Raw genomic sequence first — 23,778 nt, 5'->3', positions numbered from 1 at the left:
CGGATGGCATTCATGCAGTGAAGAACGCTCACCTTCTCGCTCTGATTTTCAGATCTTATGTATAAGCCGTTGTTCATTGGGATCCGCACGAACAAAACAGTCGGGAATTGATCAGCGACACCTTCCGGAAGCTAAGCTTAGGGGATTTGCATGTGCCCTCAAGAGCTTGTCCCATCTGACAATACTTCATGATCACCATCTCTCGTTGCCCGGGCCCAATCGGTGCTGCATGCTGACGGAGGCTAAGGGAAGATTAATCGGCGAAGACGGGTGGAGTATGGCTTGGTCAACTAATCTCAATTAAATGAAAAAAACTTGATTGCAGACCAATGCGATGAGTTCGGTTGATGGGAGTGCCAGTTGTGTTTATACCTTACCATAGTGCATTTATGCAACAAAAAGTGATGCCACGAGAGCCGGAACACATATCCGAGGTCACACTCGCGAAAGAATCCTCGCCCTTACGTACGTACTTGCAGCAGCACTCCTTGCGGTGCTGGACAAACCGCGTGAACGAATTGTATGACAATTGAATACTGAATGCTTACCTCCGTCGACCCTGATTTTCTGCACACGATCCTCGTGAGGTAGTCGATTGAAGAAGAATGGAATGTCAATCGTACTGATAATGACCCTAGCGGACTTTATATAAAGACGAGTGTTGATGAGGGGCTGATGATCCTGATCGCACTGAGGGACCACTACTGTATGGGGAACGACCGTCAATCGATTACCGCAGGCGTGTGGGGGAGGGCGTGGCGGAGGGTGACTTGTTCTCACGAGCGTCCTGGGGTGGGACGGCCATACGCATCTTGGAGCGGAACTGTTGCTCCCTAACACAGCTAAGTGGTTAACCATAAGCTAGCAGTGATGACTTCTCTCACGTACATGGTTGAACTTGATCTCGTCAACAGGGCTGACATTGTTTTGAACGAATGTGAATCGAAATGCGTACCAACAGAACGAGAGGTACCGATTACGAATATCGACCCTTGTAGAACAGCAGTGCAGGGTTACGCATGCATCATGTATCAATAGTCTTGAGCTGTGGATAGCGTCGCTCATCATTATCGGTACACGTTCGAGCGCGTCGAAGAGCGGAAGATGGAAGAAGAAATGCAGTGCTGTCTGAACAAAGCCATATCTGAAATGATTATTACACGCCATTTTCGGCCGACAGAGATCGGAGATGTTCGTCGCTAGTGCCCTACGTAGACATAAATCTTCTTCGATGGTTTAAACTTTACGGGTTGTGCCCAGAGTACAATTAGTGTTCCTGTAGGTGTGTTTAGCGTACCGAACATTAATACCATATAGTATAAGGCGCGTATGTGGCGAGAAGAGACAAGGAAATAACCCCGAATCATTTCGTCGTGGCGGCAATTACAGGTGCCGGGTGACCAGACTTGAGCATCCATACCCGTTATAAGCGATGGGAGATGAAGTGGGAATTCCCGCATTACGCACATATACCGCCTCCTATGCACCTTCGAAGGTGAGAATGCATTCTTGCCATTGGACGTTGCGTGGATGTTCCATAGCGTAGAACCCAGTAAAAAAGCACGCATGTTATGTGGGTATGTATTGAACCGGTTAGAATTTCGGCAGTATCGGGTAAAGACCACGGGATGAAACTCGCGGAGCAGCCTCGTTAAGTTGAACACGAATACGTATCGGTGGCAGGGACTTAGTGTCGAGTCGATGGGAGAAGGCAGTCGATGGCAGAATACAAAACCGCAACGATTATGTGGCGATATCCACGTCACATCGACTCTACGTTGAGATCCGGAAGAATCACTTCAGAGGCCAAGACGGATGGAAAGATTACCTTGATGTAGACTGGACAAGAAGATAGTGGATGGAGAAGTGCCATGAAGACGGGAGGAAATACACCAGTGTTGCAGCGCCATGGGCTACGAGGCGCAAATACGACGGATTTGCGGTTGTAAATTGTGCACTGGAAATGTTTAGCGTATCGAGCGTTTGCACTAGTAGCTGATGGCATCAGACCACGCATGGCCGTGTTCGGTCGCAGACGCGAGTTTTGCCATCCGGGAGCAAAGGACCCATGGCTGCGGGGACCACGATGGAGTTACGGCTCGGCCCGGCGGGAATATTGGGAGATTGCACCCGGTTGATTTCCCGAATTCAATATTGCTCCCTCCACTTACCAATTGAAGAATGCGTGAGAATCGTAAACCGTGTCATTGAATGTTGGGGGTTACCAAGGCTCGTGAATGGGAGATGTATACCTCGAAGGCGAGAAGACAAAGATCTCGCTGGCCTGTGCGCGGATTTTTTAGAGCACAGACCCAGGTACGTGACCTAAAACAAGCCTATGTTTTCGGCAGGGAAGAGTTTCGGGAGGTATCAGACTAGAGACGACTGTCGTGTAGGAGACGGGACTAGTAGAACAGCCCTATTGGTGAAACGCGAATGCGCGCCGGTGCCAGTGGGGATTAGTTTCGTGTCGATCAAGAACATTACAGCAAATTGAAATGTTGTACATACCGCAATGTGGCGATATCGTGCACCCTACACGTCACAGATGCTTTGGCCATTGGATTTCGGATTGAAATGGAAGGTGGAGGTGCGCTCACCCCCGTGGAGACCATTCAGTAGCAACGCAGATGCTATACAGACTTGCTAGCACAGAGTTCAGTGCTAATCCGATGCGCTGCAACGCCGCGGCGGTCCTATTTGTAAACGCGAACAACTTAGTCACCTAGCTTTACATAGGACATCAGGTTCGTTCACCATATCGATATGCCCGAAGGAGTACTGGTTACGGACTTTCCCCTCAAGCAGCATCCTACCGGTCCTAACCATTCCATCGTGAACTATGGTGACGTTCTCTCGCCTTATGCTACCAAGTCAATCGGCCTGAGTATGTTGAAGGAGAAAACCCAGGGGGACACACTTTAGATCGGCATGCTCGAAGGGAGGATTAGAGCTTGGGGTTGGACCGCACTCATTCTGGGATCTGGGCTTCTCGCAGACAAGTTTACGAGGCTATCCTCAAGATCTGGGACCTCACCACGGTAAGTACCAGTACTTGGCATAAGGATGGATGTGGAAACGAGATGGCGGTGTGAAGTCTCCGCAATACGTACCTGGATAAGGAGAAAAGTATACGTGTGCTTATTCCTTCGCCCGTTTGCCGGTGAGGTGGGTGCGGCGCATGGCGCACCTGGATCGTGGTCGACTATTCCACTTTATATGACTGGTGAAAATATAGACATGAAGCATTTGTGTGAGGGGCTCGAACGCCATATCTACCCCTCCAGGCGAAAGGTGCACTTTTCTCTTTCGCGGTAAGGGACTAGATTGGCTTCTGGTGGTTTAGGCGTCGTGGATGATGTTGGGCTTATGGCGGATATCCGCCCTGGGATGGACATGCTGCACGAGGTGACGGAGAGGTAAGTTGAGTGATGCTAATCGTTAGCCGTGTCCGCGGAAGAGTGTTGAATGCACGAGCGTTCTCCATAGAGGATTGCGGTACGCTTGGTTCCATCTATCTTCTCTAATTCATACGAGGCATCAGAGTGGGCACTGCTATCGAAGGGTTGGCGAAGGTCGCTGCGTGACTTACAGTCCGCAAGGACAAACCTTACGCAAAATATTCCAACTTTAAAGTAACCAGTCCTGATGCTGGAGAAAAGGAATACTATTGCGTATCGGCGTTGATTCTGGTTAGTGTTCGGGTTCATACCGTTCTTTTCAGGCCTTCGAAAGTGTTACTGCATCGACCGACAGATATCAGCGAAGCCCGAACATAAACTGGAAAGGCAGGAGGCATACATGCTGTGCAATGTGGCTGGAGACCCGAGAACGCATGAAGTAGCAAGAGGTCACCGTTAACGCCATCGCTGGTGTGCGGGGATCTACTCAGGTGGTGAGCATCTTACAGCTCATAATGAACCACGAAGTGGATATGCTCAGCCACGTAAGTCTAGTCATGTTACGTTTTGGTTGAGGTCACTGATATAGCATAGGTTCCGAGGTTGGGATGATGATACCCAAACATGTCTCTGAGAAAGTCCGTGGAAGATCAAGATCCTTGCTTGCTCGGATATCTACACCGTGCAACCATAACTAGAACATACGGGTGCGACGATCCAATAGACCAATCTAATATCACATCCTCTCTAACAGCCTTGCACCTGACAAGTAACAATCGCATCGCAGCACCATTGACACCCGCGGGCAGAGTTCCAACCATAAGCTCGCCCTCGCATTGCCCAGGCCCCTGGCCACGAGGGTCTCCTATGCAGCAGTGATAGTGTGGGACAAGCGGAAGGCAAAATGTCACTACTCTACCGCATCTTCAAAGCCGTTGCGACAACACTAGAGTAGGTCCTGAGTAGGACTGCGATATCTCAGGCATGCGTCAATCTAGGCTGGGGTCGGCAGCGGCAAAAGTTGTGAGCGTACTGCAAGTAAGGTCCGGAGTCGCCTTGAAAGGATAACTTCCTGTCCCAATTGCGAGTATAAGTGTTTATTCCGACAGCGTGTTAGCGGACGATCATTAATTGGTAGACACTGCGTACCGCTCGTCTTGGATCTTAATGCCTGTGATAGCGACTTATTGGCCGACTGTCTCAGGATCCTCGAAGGCGTTGCGCGTTTCTTCGTTCCGCTTCATTTGCTCGTGCATGACAGATGACGTCTCTTTGATGATCTGATCGAGGAAGACAGGGGTACCCTTCCTTGGTACTCATACCCGACGACAATCCGTAATTCAGGTGCTCGGGTCGATTGACCCACGGGAAAACCCATCAGATCTAAGATTTCGAAGAACTGGGCAAGATGAAGATCCTGCCGCGAAGCGACGCCGCATATCATCTTGTCGAAATGGCATTGTTCGTAGGTTCGATCAGCGACGCCTAGGGATGCACCTTCCCATCTTCGATCATATCATGAGTTAATGTAATCGGATATAGGAGGTACATTACCTGCTTCGCAGAGGATCGATTTCCCTATTTTCCATCTTTCCGGGTCGACAAAACCTGACGCCGTTCACGCCAGTAATCAATCCCAGCTGGTCGAGGTGTGCTGCTTGTCTCGTCATTCCCTGCTGGCCCGCTTTCGCTCGTGTAGCGATCAAAGGTGAGGTCTAATCGATCGTATTCCTCGGCGTATTCCTTGACGATGATATTGAGCGGCTTCGACTTTAACGTTAAGATTGCATTCTGTCTCTCGGGACACCCCAACATATACGTCATATAAATGCTTGGTACCATTCTTTTTGAGCTCTTCCAGAGAGCTATGTTCCCCGAAACCAACTCGATCATGCCGAACTGAGCCGCAGCGAGGAGTGTCACGTTGATGCACAACGCACATAAAACGGGTTACCCGCGCTCCTCAAGTGTCAAGATAGTTTAGTGAGGCGGCGCCCCAACTGCGAGCCTTGCACAGGTTGATCAGGGATAGGCTGATTATAGTAGTTTGGAAGTATCCGACACAGAATGGTTTTGCATCGAGACATCAGGCGATGAGAACTCGGTAACGGTTTTTTTTCTGCTTCTGGGTACTCAGTGACGGCTTTGCAGCTGGGCCTTAGTCACGTAAAGGTATGAATATGATCGAGGACCACATGAATAAGACTGGCATTGTCGAGTTGGAGTCTATCGTAGGTGATGGACACTACAGAACTCGCATTTCTTTTCATAATCGACGCCAGTGTACGCCTGCGCAAGGGCTAGCGGCAACAGTACATCAGAGAACGGCGTGCGATGCGGCAGCCATAAATTGAGGAGGACATGGGGTAAAGATGAGAGGGATGGAACCGCGACCGAGCATGTCCACACACCCACAGCATCGGAGTTTCACGTCGGAGACAAAAATCGTGTAAGGTTCAGTTTTGCGCATTCCGCGCCCACAACGTTGTTTGCCTCCCATTTGAAACTCCGCTTATGATCTGGAACCTAAATTAGGGGGTTTGGCTGCCTAAGTTGGTCCATCGAAACTGCCTTGCTGTGAGCAGTAGGCCCAGGCCAGCTTTGTGATTCCAAGCTTTATTGTTACACCACAAGGTCACTCCTTCGTTTGTTGGGCTCGATTCATTGGCGATGATTCCCGTTCTGTGAATAGCTCCGTGGCATCTGGGCCGCGGCTGTTTGCCTGACATTGTGAATTGAAGATTTCATGCGATTATGGATCCAGATTCCAGGAGATACGCCGAAACCTCCTTCGGCTGTTATGCGTGCTTTTGAGAGCAAGTGTTTAACTGTATGGTACATATTTCTGAAACTAAAGTTGAACGTGCAGAAAACATACAGCAAACATCATTTACAGCTCAGCAGCCTCGTCCTCCAAGGTGTTACTAACACCAGCAATCACAATCACTATAACCTGGCGATAGAGCTTTTATGCACGTGGAACGGCACTGGATAAGTAACTTACGGTGTCGCGCATCACACAGCGTCACCAAGCGTGTATGAACGCCTGTGTCGTTGCATGAGGTATATGCCGAATGAAGCCAAGAGTGATGACATACGTGTTGATGCCCTGGAAGTGAACAGGGTCCTCGTCGCCGTGCTGGCATTGTGAACCGACATTGTAAAATGCTTGTCCTTGGAAATATAGGTAAGCAGACTTGCAATTTGGGCAAATCATTTGAACAGGAAAATTCTGGGAGAGAATGAGTGTGGAATTTTCTGATGCCGCCATTTCCAGCCCCTCTGGGACGGCAGGGAAATACTCTGGGTATGTTCCGCTGGACATTGTCGATGCGCTATGGTTCTAGCGACAACACATCACTTTTTATAAGCCCAGGGTGCGTGCGTGCAATGGGATCTTTACCAAGCGACGCAGGCCAAGCCTGTTGGATCTGCTGCGAATGGCCGAACGGCGTCGTGGCGCAGTGAGTCATGCAATGAGATCGAGTCGTAAGCAATATCTCTTCACAGGAGCTACGGATGTGCATATTACCAAATTATCAATGCGACGCCTGCCTTCTGGCGTGTTTGCAATCGGATCTGTGAAGAGAAAACGACGAAACCTCGCGGAAAATGACACACGAAAGTGGTATGTGGAACTGGAGTGGCGTATACAGAAAATAAAGGTAACCGAAGCTTCCATTCTACTCGTGTTTACTTGAACCATGCATGTCCATGTTCTCATAAGAAGCTCTATCTCCGTCAGGGGCCTTTGTTCTTCAGTCATCAGCCAGAGCAAGGAATGCAGGCTAAGACGTGGTACTCCACAGGTACATATGTAGATCTAGTACCCATTTATCAACTACTATACTGTTGACCAGAATCTTCCTGACCTCAAAACAGGGGAACTTTGTCTTCGGCTGGATCATCTGTGTGAACCAAACATCTGCAATGTCCATTGCGATGAGCCGATAACATAGAGTAACTGAGAACGAATTAGAAATCCGAATCATGAGAAATTTTCCATGAGAAATGCTCAACAGCTTTGCTAACAATGGGACCGCTGTGCAGGACAAATGCAAGCAGCTGGCGGTCAGCGTGTCCGCTGAGGAGCAGGCTAACTCCAGATATCCGCGCGGTAAAGCCGCACTGCGGAATCGATCTGATCACACTTACAGCAGGAATCAAGCTGTACGTATTGCGTACAGAATTCATCAATAATAGCTAGGTACCCACGTTATTGGACCACAAGCCAACTCGGAAATCATTCGGTAGTGAGTTGAGGGAAATTGAATTTCCTCCTCAGATGGAGGCAAGTGCCCCAAACAGTGCGCTTCGAGGCTTCTGAAAGCACGCAGAAAATAATAATTAGAGTGCGCGATACATATCCAGAGCTTAAACTTAACTCTAAGCAAGTCCAGGTGACTCCGTAGAAGTAGACGGAACAGGAGCCGGTGGTGGAATGAAATGCGTGCGCACAAATAGACCGGTCCGACTTGCAATCATGACTACATGGTAATCACAGCAAATTTCGGTGAGTGGATGGCCTGTCCTGTCGTGGGTTGCGCGCGGCACGCTCCTACATATTTCAAAATGTCAAACTATGTCCCGCGAGAGGGAAACACCGCCGCGGGAGCAAGTGAAACGCGTCATCTCAGATCGAACCTGATCTTTCAGAGCACAGAGCTGGCTATTGTTATGTTCAGCTAGCAAGTAATAAGGATACTAATGTATATGGGTTAGGAGGGTTGTCTGTGTTTGCTCCCAAGTGAGTTGGCCATCCAAAGCGTGCACAGCACGTATCTGAGTGGTTCATGTGTCTCAGCTGCATACGTTTCTCCTGGACCTGGACCTGGCTATCTTCGTTCCGAGATTTTGGATTCCTAGGTAGATGGGATACGAAGCAAGGCAACTAGGGGAAGGAGTGAGGACGGGGAAGCAGAAGTATGCAGACAATATTACGTCACATAAGCCTACCGCCCCGTCGCCACATTGAAAGCGCTCACCTACAGCATAACTTCGCCTGCTCATCAGCGGCAGTCCTTCAAAAGTCTCACTCCATTAACGACAACCAATTCCACGACAACAGGCAAAAAAAAAGAGCAGAGCGGCTTTCCTCAAAGGACGCGCAGACATTACAGAAGGAATATTGACGACTTGATCGAGTGTACACAGATCATTCGAAGTAACGAGTGCTAAGCACTCGTTCATATCATTACTCCCACGACGATGTTGTTGCCTCCCACTCTCCCGCCCAATAATTACAAGGTAAAGTTGTTCGCCAAGCCCTTATCAATTTCCTCAGATTCTTCGGTAGTCCGCCGACCTCTAGCGGATGACGCACCCATCAGCACACGACCTTCCACCTTCCCATTCACTGGCTCATTCATGTGCGATCGATGGGGAGGTGAATCATGGCGGCGGTGGGGTGGCGAGTCTCGCCTTCCCATCATGTGAGTATCAGTGCCGACGAGGTGAGGGAGATTGACGAGGGGAAGATGGCAAACATAAGTCCTCGTGATATTGGTCTCGCCTGTAGTTGCAATCACGTTCCTGTGTGTAGCCCCCGTCATGTTGAACACACAGCCAAGTCTAGTAGCTGTGCAAGCCAAGCCCTGACTATGGCCCTTGCTGTAGTCCCTCTGTGAAGTTGGTGAGCGTCAGGCACACCATCAAGAATCCACAGATGTGTCAGTAAAACTCCAAGTCGGAACCCGACTCAAAGTCATCCAATGAATCAGAATCCGAAGACGAGCAGCCTTGCCCCAACAATGTCAGTGCGCAGTATTGTTCCAGGCGAATTCTGGGAAGAGGGAGCCGAGATAGATGCCGTACTTACAGCAATAGACAACGATGCTGAGTCGCGAGAACTCATGGGCGTACTTGTGTATGTTGTGTAGGAAGCAGACCCGCGTTCGACGTGAAACTGAGACGAGCATTGATAGACTTCTTAGAGGTCTTGTCACGACCTGACAAAGCTTGTTGTTCGTCGTTGCTCGTGACTGCGAAGGTGCGCGCACCGCCAGCGTCACTTCCAACAACCACTGAACCAGAACGGTCATGTTCCTTTCTCATTTTTCCTTTGTGTTTCCCCTGCGACAGAATTTCCCTCCCTGCAATGCTTCCATGGGTGTTAGGGCAGCTCATGCGGATGCGGCTGCCAATGCTTGCACGGATACGGGCAGCCGTGGTGGATAGACCGTCCGCACTCCGCATAACTTCAGCATGAGCATCGTTGTCCATGCCTGATCAACCCTCCATGTTCTGCAGAGAGAATGAGCAACACTCGACAAGAGACGGGGACGTGATTGGTGGGCAAGATTCCTGTTCTGATTATGGACGGATTGGTGGAGTCGTGCGGTAGGGGCACCGTCAGCGAGCTTCAGAAACTGATGCGTAGGTGTGGTTGGTGAGAAGGGGGGAGGGAGGAGCATGCACATGGTTGGAGTGTGATGCAAGCGCTGGGTCGGGGACCGCACAAAGATTTGTCGCCTTTGGTATCCTATTTTAGAGGGTCAAAGACCCTAACTACTTATCTCGAACTCGACATGTTGCTGAAGCAAGAAATGAGCAACAAAATGTGGCAACATGGGGAAACTCGCTTTGCATCGTCATCGTCATCGAGTCAGACTTGCCATCGACTGCCTCGATTATCCAAGGGCTATCAGGAACCTTATTTTCGGCGTTGGTGACTACTATGACTATGGTGGAGTCCTCTTCCTCGGGAAGACAATTACCGCCCTGTAATTGGTTGGATTATCTCGATTGACGGGGCGTTTGTCCCGGCGTGGTGTCCTTAGTTCGGCTACGCCGACAAGTCTCTTGTGTGTCGACGTTGGCCGGGTTTTGAATGGTGTCAGAGGATGATTTGGGGTGTGAATTCCTGGGCAGAACGTCTGAGAGCACCAAAGCAATACGGATGGAACAACGAGGTGGTCGAGGGGCAGTCTACACCCAATGGTGACACTCGGTTAAGACCACTTACAACTTCACTGCCCCAGTCTAAAAACATCTTCTGTAATAGCCCACGATTTACTTCAAAGTGACATGGACTGGAGAAACAAATCAAATTGTAATCAAATGGCTAAGTACTACAAACATCAAACCATTATGTACCAGGGAGGGATATAATGAGAGGAGAGAAATGATCAGGGAGTAGCTTCACATCACATCACCCCTGCAGTTGCTTCTCAACGTTTCCCAAGTTCGCCAATACAGGTGTCGATCACTGACTCGGATAACGCGTCCTTATTTGGGGGTTCATCCATGCGACGACTGCTCTCCACAAGGGCTCCCGCAGCGTGGTAGAGGTTGCGCCTGAAGGCAGGTTGGGTCCCAGAGCGCCTGCAAGCATGTATGATCGCCTGCATCATTACATGAGCTGACGACAAGTAGGGTGAAGAAGAGTGACCAGTGACCTATGGGTTTACACCATCGTAATGTACCGGCGTCTCCAGGTCATGAAGGCAAGAGTGCAGATTGCGATAGTAGAACGTCGTCAATGAATGATATACTCGTTTCCACACTTCCTGTGGATTAAGTGCTTCGCTTTTAAAGGGGAAGCCACGAATTCCAGGCATTCCACAAGGTCCGTTGGACATATTGTTCGAGGAGCAGCAAGATTCCGCTAATTCAAGCCATTGAGCGGGTTTCTTCCCTGAGGCAAACAGCTTATAGATCGGCATCTTGGGCCACAACACAACGCTTGCCATCTGACGCACGTAGGGTAAGAGTTTAACAACATCGTTGAAACCTACGGAGGAACAGCTGTATGTAGTCGCCTGCTACCAGGCTAGCGCATTGTTTTGCCACTCCTGATCATCGATCTCGTGATTTTGTCGTGAAATGTTGACCATAAACTGGCACTACATGTGGACGGTGAGCCAAGCTGTGCGCCACCTTTCGTGCCTTGAAAACTTCAGGAGTAGGGGTATAGATTCTGAGTGGGCCCGTTGCACATATGGCACAAGCCCGTGCTTAATGGCCGAGATTATGTCTCCGCTCGCCTTGGACCTTGACCAGAAACCTGCATCGCGGAACGATGGATTTGATCGACGACTTTCCATTTCCTAGGTACCGCAGGGTTCATTGAAGGATGCATAGGCGTTTCGCGAAATCCCTTCTCTCGTCTAGGCCCCTGTTGAATAATCTCGTTTATTACCTTCGCCACCCTGGAGTTTAAAAACTCGCTGAAATTTGCTACCTGCGTGAATCAAGCCTGTACACAATATGCGATAACGACTGCAGGCAGTGTACCGGTTGGAGCAAAGGCTTGCTGTGGGGAGCACTTCACGTGTCAGAAGGGTGGAGAGAGACTAAAAGGGTAAATTGCGGTTAGAAGAATACTCACACCGAGTCACATGCGATGGAGCTCAAGTCGTAGCGTCGACATGTACCGGGATCAGGCATCAATTTTCGCCTGAAATTCTCTTTCACTCACTTGGCAACGCCAATGGAAGCAGAACAGCTCAGTGCGAGCTCCAGGGACATGTCGAAAAAAGATTTCCTTCAGCCGGGCCGGAGCTAAGAATGTGCTTACAAATATTCTCCTTCGTTTTCGATCGTACGGCGGTAGTGACAGTGGCAGAGTAATCGACGAAACTGCGTACCCGCTGGCTGTGAGACCATCTATCACAGTGGAGCCCCAACTGCTGAACCCTATACCATCGAATCGGAAGTAGCTTTTCAAACGGATTAACCACACTTCCTGTGGCATAATAACCGCCAACTTCGAATCTGCAGACTGCTGCAATGAAAACAAGAACACTGAACGAACGGGCTTTCGGGGAAACGCGCAGTGCTCTCTCCAGGGTCTGGGGACGGCTTGTCAACTGAAGGGAAGCAGAGGAATGACTTAGAAATGAAATGGTTCCCTTCCCGCCATCTGTCGTCGATGTGGTTAGCTCAGGGGAGCGTGAAGGTTGGCAGCAAGTCCAGCGTCTCTGGCGATACCCTTGAGGCCCCACTGTGTACGGATCACAATCACATGCGCACACCAGGACCGTTTCACTCGGCATAAAACATTTGAACTTCGACGCCTCATGATTCCGCCTACCTACACATGTTCTTCGGGAGGTGCAGAGAATAGCAAGCAGACGCTGTTCACTGCAATAGAGACCCACAATTAATCCAGGACACACTTACTCGTGGCCAGCTCTGGAAGTATTTTGATGAGCAAGGAAATAACACACAAACCAATTACCATCCCTGGTTGAGAACTTGAATCCGTCACCACTTAACAGTGCAACATGGAGTACTTCCACCGAGAAATACCTATTTCAAATGAATGGTACTCAGACATCCGTCTGATGAAACGACGAAAAACGAGTACTGTGTGAGGATAAGTATCATATAATGCTCTCCTGGAAGCAGTTCAGTTTTTTTCGACACGAGATCGGAAAACAATTTTTCCTTCCTTTGTGGCGCGATTGCGATGCAGTAACTACCGTGAGTACGCCACCACATGTTGAGATGAACATTGTCATACTTCTTTCATGTCCTACTAACCCCATGCAGCATGTCCTCGAGGACACCGCACTGTGCCCACGTATGCGTTGACTCTCCAGAATTGGGGCGTGGTCCTGGTGGATACAGCAGGCTTCTACCACCATCTTCTGATCGATCATATGAGTCGGATCTCTTATCCTCTGACCACCGTCAAGAGAGGATGTCGAAAGTCACACCAAAACAAATGAACAGCAGATAAGTAGACTTGCGGCAACCAGTGGTTCGGTAAAAGTGGACCGAAATGCATGGAAGTTGATATTCACAGAGACCGAGACGAGTCTCTGGTGCCACGAAATCTATAGCGAGCTCTAATATCAGTTGATTGGATTATAAGCAAAGTAATTTGGTAAAGAGAAGAGCTCCCACGGATTTTCTGGAATTCGACCGAGCTTGCACACCCGAACCAGGCTTGGTCATGAAGTGAAGCTTGACATGTGCTGGAAGTACAATACTGAAGTGTCCAGTCCGCAGTCCTGCACAGCCTCCAGACACCACCACTACGTTTGTACGACTGGCTGGCGAGCGAAGTTAGAAGTGATGGCCGTTCAGAAAGGTTCAAAAGTCAAATCGCGCCACCAGGGTGGCGTGAGTGGCGCTATGCTACAGCGGTAGAGGTACTATGTACACAGGAAGAGTAGCTGCGCGAGCACTATGTCATGAATGGATGGTTTTGGCACGTCATTGCGTAGCAGCGTGAAATAATCGACCCTAATCGACCCCCTATTAATGGCATCGAGTTCGCGGGAGGTGGTGATGGCCTGGCCCACGGGCCTTCCAACCGTGACAACATTCTTACACGTGCACAAGTAATTTACAGGAAGCCTGACGGGCAGAGATTTGGCAGAGACAACAAATACACGAAGTCCGTGTCAGAGCACTAGTATGCCTTTGCAGGAACATCAAACTACCCTTGATGGCCCAGCGTGCAATTCAAGCGCTATGAGTTGGTCTGGGGCGACACCCTGAGAAGCAGACACGAGGTTCAGACAATGCAGGATTCGAGTCGGAGCCAGGTGTTGGCAACTATTTCGGCAGTGAGCCTGGCATACTGCAGGTTGATCTTCAGGAGCTCCTCTTCGGGTACTTATGCGGATTTGTTGGGCTTGAAAATCGGGAGAAGTCCGACGACCACACTTCGAAGCGCGCGACTATTACCACAGGCGGCGCAACTACTTTATCTCAACTGAAACACATAAGATCATACGGAGTACCTAAAGTATGTGAGTGCGCATTGGTCTACAAGACGTTCTGAAATTTTCATGGGGCAAGTCGTACGAAGGGGGGACACATGTGATTGCGTTCTTACACGTGGTTTACAGGAAGACATGCTGCACAAGCCATTAGAGTAAACAAAGGTGATCGATGTCACGCAAATTTTGGTCCGTTCGTCGTCTACAGATAGTCACCGCTAAGGAAGTCGAGAATTCGAAGGAAAGCCATCGTTCCTTCCCATCCGTTTTCCGCGTTCACCAATACTGGCGTCAGGAAGCTCATACGTGCGTCGACCGCTCTCGACGTAAGCTTTCGCAATGTTGGCAGAGGTTGTGCCTGCCGATGGGTTGGGCCCCAGAGCGCCCACAAGCGTGTATGAACGCCTGGATCGTTGCATGAGCCAACGACTAGAGTGAAGGAGGGTGACCGGTGACCTGCAGGTTGACACCGTTGTAATGAATTGGGGCCTCCGGGTCATGAGGGTAAGAATGCAGATTGTAATGGAAGAACATCGTCGAATGGATGGTATACTCGTTTCTGTGACTTTTTGCACTTCCTGTGGATTGAGTGCTTCGTTTTTAAAGGGGCAACCACGGTGTGCCCTCCTACGTCCTCCCCTATCGTCCGTCGGATTGGCAGAGGAGCAGCGGATTCCCCCACTCCGAATCATTGAGTGGGTCTCTTCCCTGAGACAAACAGCTTATAGATCTGCATCTTGAACCATAACACGATGCTTGCCTTCCGGCACACATATGTTCCGAGTTTAACAACATCACTGAAACTCATGTAGGAGCAGACGTAGCGACGCGCTACCTTGGCGTAGTGTTTTGGAATAATGAATGGCCAAAGCCATTCCTGATCATCGATCCCGTTGTGATTTGGCCGTGAAATATGGAACGTAGGCTGGCAAAACGGGTGATTGGTGAGTCAAGCTATGCATCACCTTTCGTGCTCCGAATGCTGCAGGACGGATGGTGTAGGTCATGTTTGTGCCATATGTGCAACGAGGAGTTCCCTCTGATCCAGCCTTATGCTCTTCCTGGCTGATCGTGTCTCCACTCGCCTTGTATCTTGGCCAGAAGCCTGGACTGTGGAACGGTGAATCTGATGGACGGTTTTTGTATCCGCTCCCTACTTACCGTGGTGTTCATACAAGTGTCTACGCGAATGCTCCTATCAAGGCCTGAAGTTGGTTTATTACCTCCGCGACATTGCAGACAGGGCCACGGATACAGGAAACGCAACGGGTAGTGCACCATCCCTTGTCGTGCACGTATGTAGCATATAATGAACACAGGTGATGGCGACACAAGAGGGTTCCCCACGAATCCTAGTTTGGACTGATTCCACCTCCCAAATGAGGGCTGTGCGGGGCCAACAGAAGTACTCGCTTGCACCGCATTGCATGCTATGTCGGCATGTAGTTGGATCGGACATTAGTCTCCTAAACTTTACCTTGATTCACTCGACACTGGAACGGAAGCAGAGGACAATTTACCGAGTGTCTTTTTGTGGTTGGAACTCGCGCTCAAGTGATACGAACTAATGTTACAGCCTTCCGATGCCTCGATCCCCCCCCCTTTAATCAGCATGAAACGTTCACCGTGCTACTGGGCGCATGTCGATCGTAGCGGCCAAAGGCCCTGTATGAGCTCCGCATTGCACGGCGATACTGGCAGAAGAATCGGTAAAATGGGTATCCGTTGACTGGTACGATGGAATATTAATATTTGGTCAGCTGTCATGGCAGAGCCGGAGCTAAACTCTATACCATCGAAGTTCCCCAAAGCGTTACTAGACAGGATAATAACCGCTGTAGTAGGGAGGCCCAGGGACAGGAGGTAGGGAACAGCCACATAGTGCTTAGTCAGATGGACGAAGACTCAGACATATGCATGTACAGTTACACAGATTAGCCTACAGCTTTCCCCGAGCTCAATGGGTTAACTGAAGCGAGACAGAGAACATTTACCTATTCTTTCTCAGCTCCGCCGTGCAGTGTTGGCAAGGGTGACGTTATACAGGACAGGTTATCACAAGCCACACCCCTCGGCCTGACATGATGGCCACGCCGCATACAGAGCACAGCCAAATGCGCACATCAGAATCGTCACACTGGGACGTCAATAGAAACGCTTTAACTTTAACATTTCATGATCACGCTTACCTACACGTCCTCCCTGTGGGGCGCAAGGCATAGCAAGCAGCCGCTGTTCATTGCCAACTTCCATGTAGCCCAGTCAACTTCGCTGCACACACTAGTGTCACTGGGTCTGAACACAGTGTAACTCGTGGCCATCCCTTGGCAGTGCCTTGATAACCCCAAAGGAACGAAAACATAAACCATTCATCGTCGCTGTCTAGGAGCTTGAATTCGCCACCACTTGACAATGCAATCTGTAAGGGCAACGAAAGCTTCCACCCAGAAATGCCTAAGTTTTCAATTGAATGTACTCGGACACTCCCTGAGAAAACGATGGGAAATGAGTACTGGATGAAAATATCATATAATATTCTTCTGGAAGCAATTCAGTTTTCAATATGTGATCATTATCACATCTCTAACATGAAGGCAGAGGATCGAAGGCAAACTTGGTCTCGGATTGGAACAAAACATGGATCCCGAGTAACAGTTGATACGCCTACCCTCTCAACATCCTCACTTCATGGTGATCAGAGGGTAAGAGACCTAATTCATACGACCTATCAGAAGCAGATGAATGAACGTGAAAATAGTACCAATTTCCAGAAGATGGTGGTAGGAGTGTGCTAGATCTGCCAGGATCACATGTTTCTGGATCAGATCCATGGCGGCAAAGCGTACAATGCAATGTGGTTTCCTCGAGGACATACTGCACGCCGGTTGGTAAGACCCAAAAAACGTATGATGTCGATCCAAGAAAGCATCGAATCCGTAAAGACGAACAACGAGTCCGAGAGACCAGCCTACGTTTTACGAGTCTTGATGACCAAAGCAGATTAGAGCAGACAGACTGTTGGCAACCAGCAGTTCGGTAACACGTCAAAAACACGCGGATCGTTATGCATAGAAGCTGATGAATGACGAACCGGGATGAACCTCGCCATGAGATCTATAACAAGCTTCTACCAGCTGTCCGTACCCAGAAAAGACAAAAGCACCTCAAGGAGTTTTCTAAAATGAACAAAGTTGGCCGAGATTTCACCACTCCGAATCAAGCTTATCATATTGTTCATGCGCACAGCATGACCACAGACCAGGGAACCAGGACAGGCCCCCAGTAGGGCGCAAATCGCGAGAGTATTTCAAATGTAGAACCGGTAGTAAAGACATGACGCAACTGGCCAGCAAGCGAGCAACACGCCGAGTCACGTTCAGTCACAGTCCTTTGATGGTTCACGAAGTAATTAAACGCTGAAACCTTCGCCGGGTAGCTCGACGCGAAGCCAGTGAATATTCAACAACGATCTTACACATGCAAAACTCATTACAGGAACACAAGCGAAGACAACAAAGACAGAGAATCCATCTCAAACCGTACCGATATCAATCCACTTTCTGCTACTAAGTGATGCGATAACTTGAGTGGAAACCTTCTTTCCATCCAAAAGATTCACGAATTTCGTCGCCACTTGCGTCCAGCACCGGTGCGGGCAGAATAACCTGCTAAAAATGAACAAAAGAGAGGGCAAGTTTATGGGTGCATCAGTCGCCACGCAAAAACTCACCTCATCCATTGGCGCAGCATTTACAGGTGGAGTTGGATGATGCAAAGCATTAGCGAGTGTGCTACATTTCATGGCATGAGCGCACGGCGAGCCGAATAACGAGGGATGACACACGAGATAGCCGGGTCATTGTGGTGCCCGGCCCCTTCGGGGTCAGGAGGATTGGTTTCGTCGAGCACTGTCGGAGGATTTGGAATACTCGTCTCCTCTGCACTTGCGGTGGATTGAGAGCCGTTGTGACGCTCGAGCCCCTCGGGGTCAAAAGGATTGGTGTCGACCATTGTCGAAAGATTTGGAGTACTCGTCTCCTCTGCTCTTGCAGTGGATTGAGGACTCCATCTCCACAACACCTTCTTTATTAAAGGGGCAGCCGCGGTGCCTGTCAGTTTACAGCATCTCCACAACACCTTCTTTATTAAAGGGGCAGCCGCGGTGCCTGTCAGTTTACAGCCATTCAGCAGGGTTCTAGGGAAAAGAGTAGCACGAGCATGGGTACCCCTGTGATCGGCTGCACAGCTGCGTGAGCAGCTTATGCCACCTCTAACTAGTCCATGCTAGCCTGGTGGTTGTTAAGGTCCCCGCCGATCTCGTATCTTGGCAAGGAGCGTCTGTGACCTTGAACCTGTTGAAATGCATCGCAAAAGAATGAAACATGATGGACAGGGTCACACCTTCGAGAGGGGCCTGCAAGCCGTCTTGAGGGCTTCTATCTGGACTTGAAGATAAATGAATTTGCATACACAAGAGCTGCCCAGGGTGACCATCCAATAGAACAGTAGACAAAGAGCGACAGGGTGCCCAACCCTGCTGGAACCCATAATCCGTGAGAATCAGGGTGTGTAAAAAGACAACCAATCCTACTGTTCAGTCAGGCGCTCAGGAGGTGCGTGCGTCCAGCTGATAATTGTGATGTTCATTATCCCACGAACACAACGCAGATATGCGGGACTGGTGGTTTAGTTATAAGACCTCAATGGGGTAGAGTGAGACCAAGTGAGCGTGAGATAATTCATTGTTTAGTCCACTACTCCGTGCTACTTGGGGATAGGCGAATCATCACAGCGATCACCAGAAGAGTGTTGTGTTGCAGCGTGAATACACACGATGCTGGCACAGCAGTCGGTAAAATTAGCAAGGCGACAATTGGGCGCTCTGTGAAGACTGTACCCTGCACCACGGAAGTCATCAACTACCTCTGTCAAGGTGGAGTACCCACTACAAGTTCGCGACTGGCATGCACTGAATGTCCCCGGCGACTTACTTGTGCCGTGTATTACTATCGACTCCATAACTCCGTCCGACGGAGGAATAAATTTTGGTCAAGATCAGAAAGCTAGAAACACTGGCGGTACGGTGATTAACTGAACAGGGTTGCGGGCAACCAAAAGCATTAACCGCACTGATAGCAATGAATAATTCCCCCTCATAAAGGACCCTAAGAAAACTCTGACACACACCAACCACACTCTTGGTACCCGGGTACTTGGAAACAGGCGAGCAGGCCTGCCTACAGCGATGGGTAACCCAGTTTATGTCTTCTGGAAGCATTCGCGAGAGGGTATGGTCCGGACGGCCCGTCTGGACTATGACAAACTTGCACGAGTAATTTACAGAAGAAAATATATAATAAATCCATATCAAAGCATTAGTATGGGTTTGCTTTCTACGGAGTCTTCGCTAAATGATGCGAAGGGTAAGTGAAGAGTGTATCCTTTGCATGGCTATTGGTTATTGCCGTCATGTTGGGGTCGCATATCGGGACTGTGATACGTCGTTTCGTTGTCGCTAATGTCCGGAACCTGCGCAGACAGCGAAAGGGGCAAAAAATTGTTTATACAGGCATCGACCACTCTATATGGACAAACTCACATTATTGATAGGGCCGCTATCTGGGGCTTGGTTGAGAGGAACTTCAGGTTCAGGAACGTTTCGCGGGCGTATACGAATCACTACATCATTTCCATGAGCACAGGAGTGGAGCAAAGAAGGGTACCGTACTGGTTAACATTATCGGAGTGCAGCAATACCTCGCGCTCATGGGGGTGAAGTTGAATATTGGTTACGCCAAACATCGTTCCGTCATTGGAGGCGTACACAACAGGCTCAGGGAGTATGATCTGCTAAACAAAAGTTCACACATGCATCAACCGCTCTCCACGTAAAAACTCACGTCGTCGGGGTGGATGGCATTTGCACCTGGAGCTTGAGGTGGGAACGCACTAGCAATTGCACTAGAACTGGGTAAACTGGTGTACCATGGCATGAGCGCACCGCGAGTGGAATAACGAGGGATGACAAACAAAGTAGCTGGGCCCCCATAGTGTCCGGGCCTTTCGGGTTCAAAAGTAATAATGATCCTGTCAGGCATCGTCGAAGGGTTTACAGGACTCGAGTCTTCTGCACTTGGATTGGGTCGAGGACTCCATCTCTACGACACCTTGCCTTTTTAAATGGGTTCTCAGAGTGCATGATGATTTACAGCCATTCAGCGTGGTTCAATGGATGCAGTGTCGGTTTTGGTGGGTCAAAGAGCAGCGGGTTCATTCAACGAACTTTTTCACTGAATCCAAACGGTCATAGATTTGCATCTTGATCCATAACACGATGCTCCCCTCTATTACCGTCAGGACTCAGAACCGGCCGTCGACAAAACGCCATGGGAGAACACGCATGGCAATATGCCAATACGTCGCGGAATAGTGAATAGTCCGGAGTGCGCCCTTGATCATCATCTTCGTGGCGATCTGATCTCAAAAAATAATGCATGTTAGCCATCAACTGATCTCTCTCTTTCCCATCATCCGAAAGTTGCGGAACAGACGCACCACGTCCGTAAGTGCACCCCCCTGTGACCAGCCGCGAAACGAAGAGCACACGCCGCCTCTAATTCATGTATGTAATTCCATCCGTGCTAGCCTCCGCACCTTTTCTGACTGATAAGACTCTGACTGGCCTCGTGTCTTGGCAAGGAGGACTTGTGACCTCGGACCTGTTTGTACGTTGCGGAGTGGTGAGATGTGATCGACGGAGTTCCACCCCGGAATGTGGTCCTCGATGAATGGAGCACACATGGTATGCTCATTTCATGGATTCTGGACATCAGGCTGAACAATCTTGTATACACAAGAGCTGCCCAGCATGACCTTCGCAGTAGACCAGCAGACAGAGAACGACCTGATTTTAGCTGTCCAATACTGCTGAAACTCGCAATCCGTGAGAATCAGGCTATGCGAAAATACAACGTAAGGATCACGTATCACGCTCCCAACTAACCCAGATAATCCAGATAAACTTATTATCCCACGAGCACAACCCAGTCAGGAGTCCGTGGCGCTTTAACCTACACGACCAGGCGTGAGTGGAGCGGCAGAACAGGTAGCTGGAAGACTTTAACGAGATAAAGCGAAAGCTCCGTGGACGCACAATACAGTCCTGCGACCGATAAGGCGCTCCGTGGAGAACTCTGCCCTCTACCACGGAAGTCTTGCCAACGTATTAACTACACCCGTGAGTCAAGGCGGAATACCCACCTAACTGGACGTCCGCCGCGGCGACTCCGTTCTGCCGGTTCATAGATTATGTAAGCGAGGCCAACTTTCAAGTGCGGAGGCCATAACCTGTGTAACGTTCCCCCGTCATGCAAGTTTAATGGAAAGTGTGGCTGCTTGAGCAGCGTCTTGAATGTAGAGTATTAACGCCACACGAGTGTGCCATTAGATGGGCACAGCTAAACCGTTGCTGGGAGGATAATGGTATTAAACTTGGACATTTAGGCACGATGAACATGTTACGCGGTTCACTGCCCACAGTGCGGCCGGCGCAAACTTTGAAAGTTGCTTGCAACCAAACCAGCAGCCCATTGTGAAACTCAAAGGCCCAAATGGCGTCGGTGAGGGAAAACCCTGCGAAGATAAATTAAGTGAGCCTGGGGATGTGGCGACTGCGTCTAAGCGTTCAGAATCATGTGACGAGGTAGTATGCATAACGGGTAGCCTAAAAGTCCCCGGAAGGGAGGTCGATGTCGTGCAACTGATGGTAAGGATGACGGAGTCCGTCGTTATTGTAAGCAGTTGGCGTTAAGGGCACGCAACGAGTATCCAAGACAATAAATCGATTCCACAAAGCTTTATACTCTGCTTGATGGAAGAGCAGGTATTTCCTGACACCAGAAATTGTGGTCAAAGCAGAGCTGCGGGGAACCAGGGGCAATATCAAACATGGACACCTGCAGTCTTGGCACCCCGGGTACGCAGAAACAGCCGAGTAGACTCATCCACAGATACATCGCGTAAGGTGAGCGGAAGTGAAGACGTCGTATGTGGTAAAAGACGTCAAACATGTAAACCATGTAAATGAAATTAATTGGGTTGAGGGGCGACATACCATCTCTGGATAGCAATCACATCTCATTTACTGAACAACACACTTTGGAGCAACGAATGCAGCAAGGTACCAAACGTCATCCTCGACAAAAAACCGTTGATAGGCCTATCATCTTGAGAAGATCTCTTGATGATGACCAGAAGAGGGACAAACTCAACCTTCAGCACCAATTAGAAGCAGGTAAACGAGGCATTCAAACGTTCATGGTTCGGGGCTTTGTGTTAAATGTTTGGAACATGTTAGCAGCAGCTAAAGCAATGCATTCCTCGCGCGTCGTTCCGAACGATGGCAAACAAGGACGTTGGTAAGACACGAAAGGCGCGCAACAATATTGACTCCGAGATGAATCGCCACAAAACAGGCCAAGTTGGTAAAAAGAGAAGCAAAACAGATGATAACGCGCAGCAGGATGCCTCAAAGCTCGTAGTTGTGCTCGCGCGATGCAATGATGATGCACTGTCAGCAGATCCACCGGGACGAGTTCCAGACATAATGATAGGCTAGAAAGGTGTTATGTAAGGTTGGTGGTTCAAAGAAATGAGGCTGACGGCATTCGGACCAACAAGCGCTGGAGCCAGCCAACGCCAGCACTAAGGTATTGAGGTCTTTATCGAGGCACAGTCCTTCGCTGATTGCTCACCTTTTCTTGATTTCCACTTATTCTCCATGTACTGTCTACAACCTACTGTCCTTCCCTAGGACGTAGCAACCCCTGAGGCTACATGGCTTAGATGACTAAATGTTGTAGACGTCAAACTCAAACAAAAAACCGCTTGTCGAACTTACCCGGAGGTCACCAATACCCTGCAGTGTCACCATCTATCAGAAGTCTCAACTGTCTCTCCAAATTGCCCACCTAACCTAAGGGGGAATGGCCCAAGTACGAATCATACAGATTGTCGTCGCAACGCGTGCCGCCCATACTATACCCATGTACGTTGACGCACATGGCGTTCTTGACTACCACTGCCAGGGTCTATGTGATGTCCCTGCAGGCACTGTAAGTTCACAACATTGCGATCACCGCAGGCAAAAGCAATGACAGCATTAACTAGCGAGATTATTAGGATCTGCAGGTGCACAAGTTCTAGAATAGCACGTTTCACGATGCCCAGAATCAGAGTACTTGCTACTACAGGGAGCATACTAGCCCAGACAAGGCAGGAAAAACGCCGGTGCACAGGGAGATACACTAGGAGGTATGCAAACGTTAGACAATATCTTTGCGAATCACAAATTTTGATTGTTGGTTTTCATATGGCCACAGGTTAAGGCCTTGGCATGTCACACTCTTAGGTGACGAATTGCGTGTGGTGACAGTGACACGACCTGAAGAAGGCGAAAATAACAACACAAACTTTCTCGGATGGCATTGCATCAAAACTGGTTTGGTGTGGTCCGCAGCGAGGGTTGAACTACAGATTGCTGCTCAGAGCATGCAGACCGAAACCATGGTGTTTTAATATCATACCTGCACTGCAGGTTCAAAGATCGTCCTCTCCCTTTTCTTGGAGCGTGTGTCCAAGAACACATGGCCGAAGTTAATGTGGGGCGTATGCACACGTTGGCTGACCAGAAGGGCCTTTGG

At 49.5% G+C, this 23,778-nt stretch overlaps 5 protein-coding genes across 5 annotated transcripts; 1 reads left to right on the top strand and 4 right to left on the bottom strand.

Annotated features, from left to right (window-relative positions):
* Positions 1-1,165: 1,165 nt before the first annotated feature.
* Positions 1,166-2,329, bottom strand: F5J12DRAFT_319679 (uncharacterized protein). The gene is made up of 2 exons (XM_051738889.1): positions 1,829-2,329; positions 1,166-1,771 (listed from the first exon to the last, which is right to left on the bottom strand). Exons 1-2 carry the CDS (start codon positions 1,908-1,910, stop codon positions 1,200-1,202), a joined length of 654 nt encoding a protein of 217 aa, XP_051597340.1. The 5' UTR covers positions 1,911-2,329; the 3' UTR covers positions 1,166-1,199.
* Positions 2,330-3,015: 686 nt separating this feature from the next.
* F5J12DRAFT_849405 (uncharacterized protein) lies at positions 3,016-3,800 on the top strand. The gene is made up of 3 exons (XM_051746464.1): positions 3,016-3,253; positions 3,288-3,523; positions 3,593-3,800. The coding sequence occupies exons 1-2, from the start codon at positions 3,067-3,069 to the stop codon at positions 3,344-3,346; spliced, it is 246 nt and encodes an 81-aa protein (XP_051597339.1). The 5' UTR covers positions 3,016-3,066; the 3' UTR covers positions 3,347-3,523; positions 3,593-3,800.
* A 785-nt stretch (positions 3,801-4,585) lies between these two features.
* F5J12DRAFT_784877 (uncharacterized protein) lies at positions 4,586-5,294 on the bottom strand (the record flags this gene model as incomplete). The annotated part of the gene is made up of 3 exons (XM_051743125.1): positions 4,586-4,681; positions 4,705-4,845; positions 5,010-5,294. 3 exons carry the CDS (start codon positions 5,292-5,294, stop codon positions 4,586-4,588), a joined length of 522 nt encoding a protein of 173 aa, XP_051597338.1.
* Positions 5,295-14,765: 9,471 nt separating this feature from the next.
* F5J12DRAFT_784874 (uncharacterized protein) lies at positions 14,766-15,536 on the bottom strand (the record flags this gene model as incomplete). The annotated part of the gene is made up of 4 exons (XM_051743124.1): positions 14,766-15,002; positions 15,043-15,203; positions 15,239-15,258; positions 15,301-15,536. 4 exons carry the CDS (start codon positions 15,534-15,536, stop codon positions 14,766-14,768), a joined length of 654 nt encoding a protein of 217 aa, XP_051597337.1.
* Positions 15,537-19,528: 3,992 nt separating this feature from the next.
* On the bottom strand, positions 19,529-20,175 carry F5J12DRAFT_895472 (uncharacterized protein; the record flags this gene model as incomplete). Its single annotated transcript, XM_051747833.1, has 4 exons — positions 19,529-19,606; positions 19,677-19,756; positions 19,801-19,924; positions 19,978-20,175. The coding sequence occupies 4 exons, from the start codon at positions 20,173-20,175 to the stop codon at positions 19,529-19,531; spliced, it is 480 nt and encodes a 159-aa protein (XP_051597336.1).
* Positions 20,176-23,778: the final 3,603 nt, after the last annotated feature.

Source organism: Pisolithus orientalis, assembly GCF_024613125.1.
Source record: "Pisolithus orientalis strain OTSU chromosome Unknown F5J12scaffold_30, whole genome shotgun sequence".
NCBI classification, from domain to species: domain Eukaryota; kingdom Fungi; phylum Basidiomycota; class Agaricomycetes; order Boletales; family Pisolithaceae; genus Pisolithus; species Pisolithus orientalis.
This window is presented reverse-complemented; position numbering and strand designations above follow the sequence as displayed.

Excerpts from the sequence above, each read along its gene's own strand:
- F5J12DRAFT_319679 (XM_051738889.1), bottom strand. The coding sequence starts at position 1,910 with ATGGCGCTGCAACACTGGTGTATTTCCTCCCGTCTTCATGGCACTTCT. Across the intron at positions 1,772-1,828 it reads CTTGTCCAGTCTACATCAAG|TCGATGTGACGTGGATATCG; the intron begins GTAATCTTTCCA and ends CTCAACGTAGAG.
- F5J12DRAFT_849405 (XM_051746464.1), top strand. The coding sequence starts at position 3,067 with ATGGATGTGGAAACGAGATGGCGGTGTGAAGTCTCCGCAATACGTACC. Across the intron at positions 3,254-3,287 it reads TATAGACATGAAGCATTTGT|GCGAAAGGTGCACTTTTCTC; the intron begins GTGAGGGGCTCG and ends CTACCCCTCCAG.